This window comes from Malus sylvestris, chromosome 12 (genome assembly GCF_916048215.2).
Source record: "Malus sylvestris chromosome 12, drMalSylv7.2, whole genome shotgun sequence".
NCBI classification, from domain to species: domain Eukaryota; kingdom Viridiplantae; phylum Streptophyta; class Magnoliopsida; order Rosales; family Rosaceae; genus Malus; species Malus sylvestris.
This window is the reverse complement of record NC_062271.1, coordinates 277,285-290,488: the sequence shown is the minus strand read 5'-3', so window position 1 is coordinate 290,488 and position 13,204 is coordinate 277,285. Positions and strand designations below refer to the sequence as shown.

At 34.6% G+C, this 13,204-nt stretch overlaps 1 protein-coding gene across 1 annotated transcript; it reads right to left on the bottom strand.

The window, feature by feature from the left end:
• Nucleotides 1-5,628: 5,628 nt before the first annotated feature.
• On the bottom strand, nt 5,629-8,017 carry LOC126593668 (NAC domain-containing protein 87-like). The gene is made up of 3 exons (XM_050259769.1): nt 7,505-8,017; nt 7,061-7,383; nt 5,629-6,793 (listed from the first exon to the last, which is right to left on the bottom strand). The coding sequence occupies exons 1-3, from the start codon at nt 7,719-7,721 to the stop codon at nt 5,894-5,896; spliced, it is 1,440 nt and encodes a 479-aa protein (XP_050115726.1). The 5' UTR covers nt 7,722-8,017; the 3' UTR covers nt 5,629-5,893.
• Between the last annotated feature and the right edge of the window lie 5,187 nt (nt 8,018-13,204).

Genomic DNA, 13,204 nt, shown 5'->3' with positions numbered 1-13,204 from the left:
CCTCACGTATCATTCTTCCTCATCAATCGTTCTCTGTGTTTTTGTGCTCGCTTTTTCTTATTCTTTTTTTTTTGTTTTTTTTTAATAGTATCAGCATGCTACTCCTAATTATGGTATTATTTACCTATAACACATTTTTTTAATTTACCTCGATCATAGATATTAGTTTTTTTTTTCCTTTGATCTCATATACATACTAGTAACATTATGATCTACTAGTATTTCACAGAACAAAAATAGAAAGTTTCAGACTCGATTTATTTAGGTGACAAGTTTGATACGTAATTAACTACTACAACAACAATATACATGCCAACGAGTACATATACTTATATATGTCTGGTTGTGTGTGTGAAAAACACGTTAAATAATAAGTAATCATAACACGTGTGAAGAAAGAAAAGTCCAAGTAATTGGATAAAGGTACAAGTAATAAATAATTGAGTTTCGTATTTTTTTATTTTTTTTTGGAAAACTTAATTAAGTTTCGTTTGACAGAAGATTTACTATAGCGTACGTTATTGAAGCAAGAAATCAATGATTGTTACAAACAAGCAGGCTAGCTGATGCTAATTGATCAATTATTTGAACGAAACGAATTCGAATGAACCTTTCTCGTGGCCAAGAGCATCTGCTGCATGAGGGAACCATTCACGTGACTCATCATGCCTATATCTAAATTGCCATTTCATTCATCTCAACTAATTCTCTTTAACATTTCGACGAGGTTTTTGCAGCAGGTTCAATAGTAATCATTTTAACTTGGTATAACTTTTGCAATGATGATATATGAATAATGTTCTAAAAAATAGATAGTTTAAATAGTAGAAATATATTACGGAGTGGGCCCATAAAAATGTTTGTTAAAAGTTGTTTAAAAAACCATGCCACGAATCCGCACCAGTGTAACTAGCCGCATGATAATCTGCGTCGATGCTCCTTGAATTAGCCACAATAGTATTCATCAAGACCAAGGTCTAAAATATCGATGATATCGGAAATATCGATAGTCCTAAAACACGGAAATTTTGATAAAAATATCGGGATATTATCAATATCGATAAAAATTGAATAAAAACCACGGAAATTGTAAGAAAAACTTGGAAATTTTTATTGAAATTTTGCAAGATGTTCATTTAGTCAATTATCTATTAGTTTATCACAAAAATTGGAAGGAAATGCATTGCATGATGGATTTAACTGATTTAAGTTGATTATATAGCGAGTTGGCAAATATTGTGAGTGTAGAAAATATGTAATAATTAATGAAAGAAGTTTAAACACACCATAATCATTTATATATAATGAATTAGTACAATATTTTACACTTTATACATTGCATGGTAAGATACATGAGTGACCTAGTACCACATAGAGTTCCTATGAGGTTCAAAATTTTCACTATCTTCATCATCTCTATGTGTAGAGTAAGTGTATTGTGAAGAGTAGTCATCAAATGATAAATCCCCAAATAGTTTTGCATGTAATTGTTAACATGCCACCCATATGGATCCGAGATTGGTTGACGTTGTCCATAAGCAAAATCATTTGAAGATTGAGACTTTTCAGCATTTTTTAAGTATTTTTGGGTTTCATCTCACGATATTATCGATATTGTGGGATTAATCTTCACCCTGTCCATTTGTTCTAACATTTAAAATAATCTATGGATATTAACTTAAAAAGAATGAAAATTTTATTTTTATTGACTCAAAAATTAAAAATTAAAAATTTTATTCTCCCACCCCCAAACTTAAATCACACATTGTCCTCAAGGTGTGAGAAAATAAATAAATAAAAAAAAAGAACATCTAAAGCTAACTGACTCTAAGAAAAACGACATATTAAAAAAAAACAAATATAAAATAAAAGAAAACTCAAAACAATCTAAAAATTAAAATAAGAAATGGACACACCTGAGTTGGAAATGGACTCCAGTTGGGAAACAAACGTGGGGCCTGGAAGAAACACATACACCGCCAATGGAAGATCAATTGGTGGTAAAACCCAACCTGCAAAACGATTGCCCAGCCCACACGAACCCATGTGCACGACACATGTGTGTCAAAGCCCTAGCACCGGTAGGAAGAAAACATTGGATTCCTCATTTACTAATCTCGAGCCAAGGGCCGAACGACTCTCCCTCTTTTAATTCAAAACACTCATGTCAAAACAAACATAGGAAACACCAGTCTTGGACACGTGGCAAGCATCAGTGTAGTGCATCCTTAGGATACCAAATGAAAGGTCAAATCTCTCTCCCATTTCTGAAAACAACCCTCTCACACATTATTTCAAAAACCGAAAAAGGCTCTTCATTTCTCTCATCCATCTCTCTCCAATGGAGAACCATAGCTGCTCATCCATCTCAGTTCAACAGCAATGTGGTACCGTGCTCTCTCTCAACCTTGCACAACCTAGCCTTCATACGTGAGCTTCCTTGCCATTTGTTCTAGTGCTCTCGAGTCTGATCCTGGAGATCATCTCGCTATCGGCGCCTCTACGCCCTTTCCCTCTGGTTCTCCAATTCCGCCTACATCTTCCTCTCCGTCTCCTTTATCCAGATGCTCAAGGCCCTCATGCCTGTCGCCATCTACTCCATCAGCGTTGGACGAGATAATATCGATAATATCGCGCTAATATTGATATTATCGATATTATCTCGATATTTTGACGATAATCAAGTGGATATATGTAGAAATATCGGACTCTCACAAAAACGTCGCCGATATTATAGATATTTTAGACATTGATCAAGACTTAGCTAATTGAAGGATTTTGGCTATTGGGCCAATCCATGGGACCCAAGAATATTTACAAGAAAAAGAACAAATGTGTAGTACGTTTCCTAAACTGCTGCTTACAAGAATGCATACAATTGCACATGTTTGTTGTGAAAATTTAGCAATTTTTGCGTCCACATGGAACTCTATAATGTTGTGCTACTAGCTACGTAGCCTACGGGATCCATGAGCCCAAAAGTGCAGCACGTCGCTTGAGCTGCTTATGAATTTCCACACAACTGCTCATGTTTTCTATGACCAGTTAGCGATTTTCATGTCCACATTGGTCCCTATCATGTTGTGCTACTAGCTACAAGGCCAACAAAATTGGTGACGTAAGGTGCAGTGCATTCCATGAATCGATGCCTGCATATTTCCATACAACACTTTTGATGCGACTAGTTAGTGATTTTTCGTGTCTCATAAATCTTTATTATGTTGTGTTACAGGCTACGCAGCTCAAAAGATCGGTGACCTCAAATTACAAGTATAGTCCAGCTTTTCAGTAGCTCATAAAAAAGTTTGTCATGTCACACGCATTGGCCTTGTGAAACATGTCTCAACCTTGTGAAGTACAAGTTCTCATGAGCTCAAAATGCACTGCCTATGGAACCTTGCCTCAATCATACAAACAATTTCTTATTTGAGACAACTTTCGTTTGAGAAATGAAGTCAGCGACTAGCTCGGCAGCGCCAAAATCACACGGTTAGGGGGCAGCAACGCATGTTGAATTCAGTAGCTCAATGCCTTTAAAGCCAAAACTCACGACCTAGACACGCCAACTAGGAGCACTTACTCTTATCAAAGTCGCGTGATTAGTTCGCATTTTTATGGCTAAATTTTTTGCAAGACACTTCAAGCAAGCAGAGTTTCAAGAACATTTGAGGTAACTGAATTCGGATGATGGAGTAAAGCGAATAAGACATTTTACTAAATTTTTCGCAAATTGATAAATGACATGCCCCAATCTTGGTGTTTGAATGACACCGGGATGCCCACGTGTTGGCCGACACCCGAGGGTGACGAAAACCATTTTATTATGCATGTGCCGAGAACATGTAAACCATGCAACAATTGTGCCGAAACCAAGAAACATAAAATGAAATACAAAACTTTGACGAGATAATAATAAGGTCTTGATCAATAACAGAAGGAGAATATTCAACTGTCAACATTAAAAAGTGATGATGTATGAACATGTTCAGAACATACTACTAAACAGGAATACATGCGGGAAGAATATTATAAAAATGCAATTACAAAGAGAGGTCCTATGCATAAGGAAGGACACGAAGTCATTGTTATGGGAATTCCTCGATGATCAAGTTGTACGCCTCGTTCCTAGGTCCTTAAAGGGCACAAAGCAAAAGGTGAGTGGACCAAGTTTAATATAAATAATAACTAAAACCAATCTTTTCTTCAAACGTACTAACCTCTAATTTTAGAGAACTCATATATCATAATATGTAATAGGTTTTCTGAAAACCCTAACATGTCATAAAACATTCGTAAAACTAAAAAAAAAAAAAATATATATATATATATATATAATGTGCTTAATAGTGGTATCATAGTCATCCAAAGGCAAATCCATCAATCACAGGTGAAGCTGTACGTCACTGGGTTACACCAGTTAAGAAAATATAGTCCATCACCTGAAGGTGAAGCTGTATGACTCTGGGTTACGCTAGAGAAGAAATAAGAATTGTACGACATTAAGTTACACTAGTGAAGAAAATATGGTCCATCATCCGAAGGTGAAGCTGTATGACTCTGGGTTACGCCAGAGAAGAAATTACATATCACACCGACACTAGCCTTGACTAGTGAAGCTGGGAGTGCAATCATAAGGTACCTCAAACCTCAACGCATGTAAACTGGGTCATATGGCCATAAAGCACAGAAAATATGAACATAGTCTTTCCAAATCACATCATCTGAGCTCAATAGCTCAAACATCATATCATAAATCCACATGAGCGTTCTAGCTCAAAAGATCATCATAAACCATATTCATAAGCATATTCATAAATATTTCAAAGAACGTAAATTCAATAAAGCATAATGTTTCATAAAAACATAAATCCAATAATTCATAAACGTTTCATAACATGTAAAGTCATAAAATCATGCTTTTCGTGTATGCATTACTAGCATTAAAATCATGCATTTAGAAAGGGGTCCACTCACTGATATTTTGTTACCAAAAAGCAGCTCAAATGTAGGGAGGACAGGGTCACCTTAACAACGTACCTAAGCACATAAAATGACTAATTAGTAAAACCCTAATAAGACGATTGAATTTGGGAAAATGAACGGCGAAGTCAGATTTGGGACGTTGAAAAACCTAAGGAAGGACCTCGGGTTCCCTACCTGCTGACACGGGGCGGGGGCCCAGGAGGCCACCCGCCACCTCACACGTTCGTGGCGACGGGTACAATAAGAATAAACTAAGGAAATGAGTCATTCGTGTCATGACAAAAAGGTCAACGAAAGTCAACATTCTTTTCCCAAGGGGCATTTGGTAAATTCACACCATTAATAGTAGAAAAACATAAAATTAAGGATGGGGTATTACAATAAACTTGACGAAGGCCACCAAAATCTAACACAAACTAAACAAAAAGACTATTCATTAGCAGTTTGGTTGGTCTCTGGCTCCTCAACAACCACCGCGCCTTCAACAGCTTGCACCACCGCAGCTCCGATCTCGGCAACTTCATCCTCAACTGCTTCATCTACAGAAGCCGATCACCTTGTGCATTCCATTCAAAAGCAGTTAATCATAAATTAAATAATTTAAATTCAGGAAAAGGATGAGAGCAAATTAAAATTACAACATGATTAATTGCAGTGACCATAGTAATAATAAATTTAAAAAATAAAAATAGAAGATTTACATGAGGTTACAAATTCGCAATAATCATGAAAATTAAAATGGGTCCGGAAACCATGAAAGTTCTATACAGTATTCGTGTATGCAACAACAATTTCTGATTAGTTAACCTCCCTACCAAAATAAAGAAGAAATAAGCCCTTAATAATCCTAATTAGCTAGAGAAACAACAATTAAGCCGAAAAGGCGGTGTGACTTGTTTTTGAATGAATATCAAAAGTCCCACAAGTCTTCAATATCGGAAAGGGGAACAACAGATGGATCCTGGTCATAAGATGAGTTGTTGGTGCTGCCCAATTCTTGCTTTGAAACAAATGATGATGATATTTCGTTAGTGTTCATATCCGTGCTCAATCCGGTGTCTTGGGAGAGGCTAAACATAGACTGGTTGGTCGAAAACTGCTCGACCTTGCACTGCCTGTCTAAGCCTCCTCCTCCTAAGCCAGATGATGATGTTTCAATATTATTCTTCATCTTGTTTTTGTTGTTGTCTTTAGCTATTGCTCTTGGAATGGCCTGATCATCGTCATCATGGTCACTACTAGTACTAGTACTTGTTCGAAACACGGACCCTTGCCCTTGTGCACCTCTCATCATCCCTTGTTGAAAATAATCAGAATTGCTCATCATCTGATTTGGCTGGAAATTAGAGAAACTAGAAGGATTTTGAAACTGGTGATGCTGATGATAATGATAAAGAGGTGGAGGATATAACATATTGGAAGGGTTACTGAGACTACTGGCTTGGTGACTGTTGTCGTTACTGGTAGGATGCAGCTGAAAGTTGAAACTCTGCTTGAGGGCTTGAACGCTGCCGCCTCCCCCCAATGAAAGGTAGTTGAGGTAACTGTTAGTGCTGATTCCATGATGATCCGATGGTGGTGCCACTGTGATAATGGGATCGGGCTTGAAGTCATTGTCTCCATAGCCTGAAGAATGTTTGTTGGTCATGATGTTGGAAGTATCAAGAGTAGGATCCATAAGAGGTGGGAGGGAAGAACAATCCAGGAGATCATGATCCCCAATATTCCCAAAAGAGTTCATCCTAGTCGGGCTAAGGGTTTTTTTGAGCCCCATGTTCTTGTGGAAAACCCTGCACACAACCCATTCGTCCTGCAGCAACACACATGTACAAAAATAAGGTTAAAATAAAATTAAAAATAAAATTGATTGATTTTCAAATATTGATGACTTGCAAAAAAAAAAAAAAAAAGGAAAAGAAAAGAAAATTAGATTTTGAAAATTAAAGTAAAATCTAGCTAAAAGCCCCAATCCCTCCTTGAAAGGAAACTCTCAACCAACATAACAAAATTCGAGAGGGGGCCAGGGATGTTCAATGGGTATAAAATTAAAAATAGGTAGGAATAGGATTTTAATTACCTTTGCAGCCTTGGAGAGGTTATTGTAGGGTGGGATTTTGCCATCAAGCCTGTATTCATGCATGACCCAGTTGGTCTTCTCTCCTTTGGGGGCTCTCCCTCTGTAGAACACAAGAGTCTTCTTCATCCCAACCAGGCATCCTCCTCCTGCACCTTTCCCACCCTGCTGCTGCTGCTTTTTAATCTTATTGAATATCTCTTTATCTTTTCCTGTGGCCTTCCAGTACCCTGATTCCGTCGCTCGATTCGTCCTCATCCCCGTCGGATACTTCCTGTCTCTCTGGCAGAAGAAGTACCACTCCTTCTCTCCCATCTTTGCCTTTTCTGCTCAAGTTATATATATATATATATCCATATATGAAAATTCATTATACATACATACATATGTATATATATATACACACTGACCCGAATTAACCATGGAAGACAGACAAGTAATACATACTAGACAAATCCCAAGGTTCGGACTTGTTCAAATCAGCTTCGCCAATTGCAGCAGCTTCGAAGCGGCTGTTGATGACCTTCTTTATGAGATAGCTAGTTATAATTTCTTCATCCGTGGGATGAAACCGAAAACCCGGAGGCAACCCCTTGAGCTCGTTTGATATTCCTCTATTCACCACCATGCCTGTTTCTGTTTGTGCTTCCATCGACGGATCCATCTCTTCTCTTTGGTTATATGTATATGTACGACTGACAATTTCTCCTTTTATATATGTATAAGGGCTGCCTAGCAAGCTAGTTAAGATTAAGCAAGAATACAACAAAATCCAGTATTCTCAACCAACAATTAATTTCAACTATGAAACCGAAGAAAAGAAAAGAAAAGGAAATTAACGAATGAATCTGCAGCTAGCCGATCGAGAGCGGAGGTTAGTATTAAAGTGGAAAGAGGGAGAGAGACAAGTCAGAGAAGAAGAAAGAAAGGAAGGGTAAGAGAGCAGTTAAGAAAATAGAACAAGGAAGAAAAAAAGAGCTTTTATAGAGAAGGCAAGAGACGGGTTTCTTCTCCAAAACAACTCATATTCGCAAGATCCGTGGTCCGCAAGGCACCTTACTGGGGAAGCCACATAATTTTTTATTATTATTTTTTTTTTTTCTTCCATTATTATAATTAATATGTACCGTTTTGCTTTGGTTTTTGGCGAATTTGCGTAATCCAATAGAAATAAAAACAAACGCTAATGAATTGTATAAAAAAGGAGTTTTCTATGTTGGAGGGACCCATGTTTCCATCGTACCCAGTACCCTTTCATATTGGCTATTAATTTGAATTAAATAAATTTGAAAAAAAGGGCCTTTATCGGAAGCTTCTGAATGTAACCCCTTTTGGAATTTGATTGCGTCACATGTTCCAATCAGTTAAAATCTATCCTTTATCCAAAAAGTCTCTCTATTCAAAACTGTGGAAAATGATCACAACTTTCTTCCCCTTTTCATTCCATCATTTATTTTCTACAACAGTATATATACATGTACATACATTAATGAATATAAATGTACATAAATATGTAGCTAGGTTACTAGGTAGCCTGCTATACGCGTTTAATTATCAGCTTTAATTATGAATTTTTTCTAATGAGTACTTAATTTAAGAGGTGCTCGTGAACTGCTTCAAAACTCATGTAAATCATTTCCGCATACAGATACAGTTTCGAAAAAGTAAATTAAGTATGCACATCAACCGGTCCACATATGTGCCCCCATTTCTAATGCGTATGTAGCAATTATGTAATATCATATATATGCATAACATGACAGAGCATGAAATTATTAATTAATTAATAGGAAAACTAATGAAAAGAGTTTGAAATTTTTGAGTTTTAACAATAAAAACAAAATAAAAGGTAAAGTGAATAGTATCATGATTGATTTTTTAGTGTAAAAATATAATTTTTCGTTAAAATGAATAACATCGAAAGCTTTTCTTTAAAATTCTATTAATTAATTGATAATGAATAGATGGATGCATTCCCCACAAAATGCAAAACAGGAAAACGAGTACCCAATAGAGCGAATCTAGCTAGGGGAAAGTCAAAAGTGCTACGAAAAAAAGAACGAATTTTCTAAGAATTTTCCATCTTATTAGTAGCTGGCATTTTAGGGAGAACATGATCGATCGACCACGATGATGAAATGAATATATGGGAAATCTTTTGCTTTCATATCTTTTCTTCTTTTGTTTTACAAATTTTCTTCTATCTTTCATATACTGTATGTATTGAAGTACAATGTAGTAAAAAATTAAAATAAAATGAGAAGTGATTTTTGTATTCACTTTTTCTCCTTTTACAAATATTTTCTTGTTTTTTATATAGAAGAATCAGTGCATATATACGGGAAGCGAGATACATGCAAAAGAAAATAAGAATGTAAGAATCTTTACAAGAAAAGCGAAACGAATTAAATTGGAATACGTTATTTTCATGTATTTGTCTGAACACTTCAAAGTAGCAATGCATCCCACTGACTAAATCTGATAAGCAACATTTTAACTGGATTAGGCTGTTTTTTTTTCTTTCAGGAAGAAAAGAAAGGGTGGCTGATGGAACTTAATTAATGGTGACAAATGCCACAAAACCTATTTTATCTAATCAAATATGGCTTAAAAGTTTAAAGACTAAAAAACATTCACTTAAATCTCTTTTGCATTGCAAGGTGTAGTTCATCATCGGAGACTGCTATTTCATATTCGCATACATCCCTTCACGTTTGATAAACTTTTAAGTTAAACGCGTAAACAATATAAATTGAGTGACGTGAAACACGTGTGGTAGCTAGCTAACCTATGCTTTGATACTATTGAGGTTCATTTATAAAACCAATGACAATATGAGGAGTAACCCAGCTCCTTCTAAACCATTGCAAGGTTTAGTCCATCACCTATACGAGACTTTGTCCTTCATAGTTTCACATAACCTATTAATGTAGCAAATTTTTTAGTCAAACACATGAAAAACATAAATCAAGTGAGCATCTGTAAGCATTGAGCTTCACAGTTCACACAATAGACAAATTGATTATGATACTACGAAGAATGTTAATGTTCAAACACAAAATTAATTGATGATATAAAAAGTAACTCAACTCCTTATGTATCCCTACAAAGTTTGTTTTCCAACACGATAAACATTTTTATTGGCCCAATAAATAAAAAGAATGTGAGAGGTTCCGAATTTGATGCTCCGAGCTAGTAAGTATGCTTGACTGTGGCCACATGCATGGTGAAATTTCCTATAATCTTTCCAGATCTGAAATGAGTGGATAACCGTAGTTTACAACTAGTTATGCCTATATTCAAAAACTGAAAAAGAAGTCAAATGATATATGATTAAAGAAAATGTAAAAAAATAAAATAAAATAAAGATTATTGCCGACAGAGATCAGCCGGCTTTTGCAAAACTAAACATCGCCTCGTTTACTGGTGTCTCATGTTCTTGAATGATTGTATCAAAATTAGCACTTGCATCGAAAATGCAACTAGCCCCCATCTAACCAGTGGTTTCAAATGAAATACGTCTTTAAGTTACGAAAAGATAATGATAGAGAAATAAAATTTGTAAATAAAATTTACAAATTAAATAATATGTCACTATTAAAAATGAACATATTTATCAACGTTTAAGTAATAATCCAATCATGAACTTCTATGTCATTTAATTTACAAATTTTGTCTAGAAATTTAGTTTCCTTAGCATTACTCTTATTACTAGCATTTCACCATTACAATTACAATAAATTAATCAAAGACGATCAATGCCCATACAATTAGACCTACTCTAATCTTTTGGAGTAAACTCAAATTTTAAGATCTAAACCTACCCCATTTTGCTTCAACGTTTGGGCCAAATATGAGTTTTAACCCAAAACTCATTTTTGAGGCAATTTGAGCTAGAATTCCCCTTGACATATGTGCATTTTTTTTAATTTTATATTTATATTTATAAATTCATTCAATTCAATGGCTAAATCTAATTTGATCAAATACAACAGTACAAATTTAAATTTAACAACTAAAATAATTAAAAACAATTATTTCATGTGTTTTATATTCTTTCATAGTGTTTCACAAGTTTCATAGTGTCGATTTAGTGATTGTTCAATATTTATCAGAAATTTAATATTTTTTTAGGTTAAAATGTTCATAAAATTAAATTAGGATAGTCTACATAATTTATTAAATTTTTTTTTTAAAAAAAAGTTACTTTAAGAAAAAAAATTATCTTAAATTCATTATTTAATAATTCCGGACTAAAAATTTAACCTATAAGAGTTGGAGCAAAAAAATAGTTTATGGATTAAAAATTTTAGGTTTTATAAAATTGGTTTTATGAAATTTTGTGTTTGTTTGTGAGTTTTTTAAAATGGTTAAAGAGCTTTTGGATATCTTTAGAATTAATTTTTAAAAATAATGCAAGTATATTCTTAAAAACACTTAAAATGTTTTGTGTAAGGAAAAAATTTTAAATACTTTTTTATTCTAAAATATTTTTTCCATGTGTTTTCAATTATTTTAAAACATTTAAGTTTGCATTAAAGTACAGTAAGAGTAGACTGGTGGCCAACCAAATACATCCCATCCCACCCCATGTGTTGACATCCTCTCCGCTTGAATTTTTTTTCCATGCTGAGCTGGATATATTTTTATTTTATCATAACCAATTCTCCGAATTAAGGGGATTGGATCTCATCAAGATCCATTTGTGGGGATCTTAGTCATTCATTATATATCGTACGATCATAAATTATTTAAATTTAAACACAAATAGTATATGACGAAAACTGATCACACAATATATGATAAACGGCTAAAATATGAAAATTTCTAAAATCCCCACAAAGTGAATCCAGAGAAAATCCTCTTCCTAAAAGTAATGAATTCCTTAACCGATGTCCCAGTCTCTGTTTAGCCTGACGCCCATAGTTTCTTCTTCTGCCACCTCATCGAGTTGTCAATGGTCATCACCTTCCCAAAAACCCAAATTGTACTAATTCCATATTAGAAAAAAATCGTAGAAAGACGTAAAATACGGAAGTAATTCCGGCAGATTAAATCACTTTAATAATCTTCTAAAGGAAATAAAATTACTTTAAACTCGAAGAAGAAGAAATGTTCAAATGCGTAGGCGTGGAAAATGTGAAAATTTCTAGAATTCCCACAAAGTGAACCCAGAGAAAATCCTCTTCCTAAACGTAATGAATTCCTTAACCGATGTCCCAATCTCTGTTTAGCCTGAGGCCCAGAGTATCTTTTTCTACCACCTCATCGAGTCGTCAATAGTCATCAACTTCCCAAAAACCCAAATTTTACTAATTCCAAATTAGAAAAAATCATAGATAAATACAGAAGTAATTCCAGCGGATTAAGGGCTGGCTTGATATTGCTCTACTCTGAAAAAAAATGTTTTTGTTGTGCTGTGAGAATAAGCTCATTTTTGCTGCTTCACGTTTTCAACTTTTTTTTCACTCAAAACTGTGAAAATAAGCTGTTTTTAAGTGTTTACCAAACACTTTTTTGAGTTCAGCTTTTTTTTTACCGACTTTTTATAAAAGCACCTTAATATCAAACCAATACTAAATCACTTTAATAATCTTCTAAAGAAAATAAAATTACTTTAAATCCAAAGAAGAAGAAATGTTCAAACGCGTAGGCGTGGACCCATCACACCTTATTATAATTGGCAGTTGAATATTGTTATTACTAGTAGGAGGGAATACGTATTTCCTCGAATATATTGGATTGGAATACAAGGCTTGAGAAAGTGCTGCAAAGCTTGTTTTGCGTTTGCCAATCTCTCTCTCCCTCTCTCTATCGTATTGACTTTTGTACAACCAACGAAATTGCAATGCAAAACCTAAACAATTCCCATACATTTAGTTGACATTTTGTGAGACACATTATCTCTCTCTATTCCATGATCTACAATTTTAATTGCTTGTGCACAGCCAAGTTGGTTACAATTATTAGGGTATGTAACTCACAAATATGTATAACTTGAGATTTGAGAATTTACATGCTTGGGCCATATGGCCAATCTTAAACCCTAACCAATTCTTTGATATTGTAGATATATTTTTTTTCCCTATTATCGATTAGGCAAGTGGGATCTGCATCAACATCACCTATTAATATTATTAATTAGTA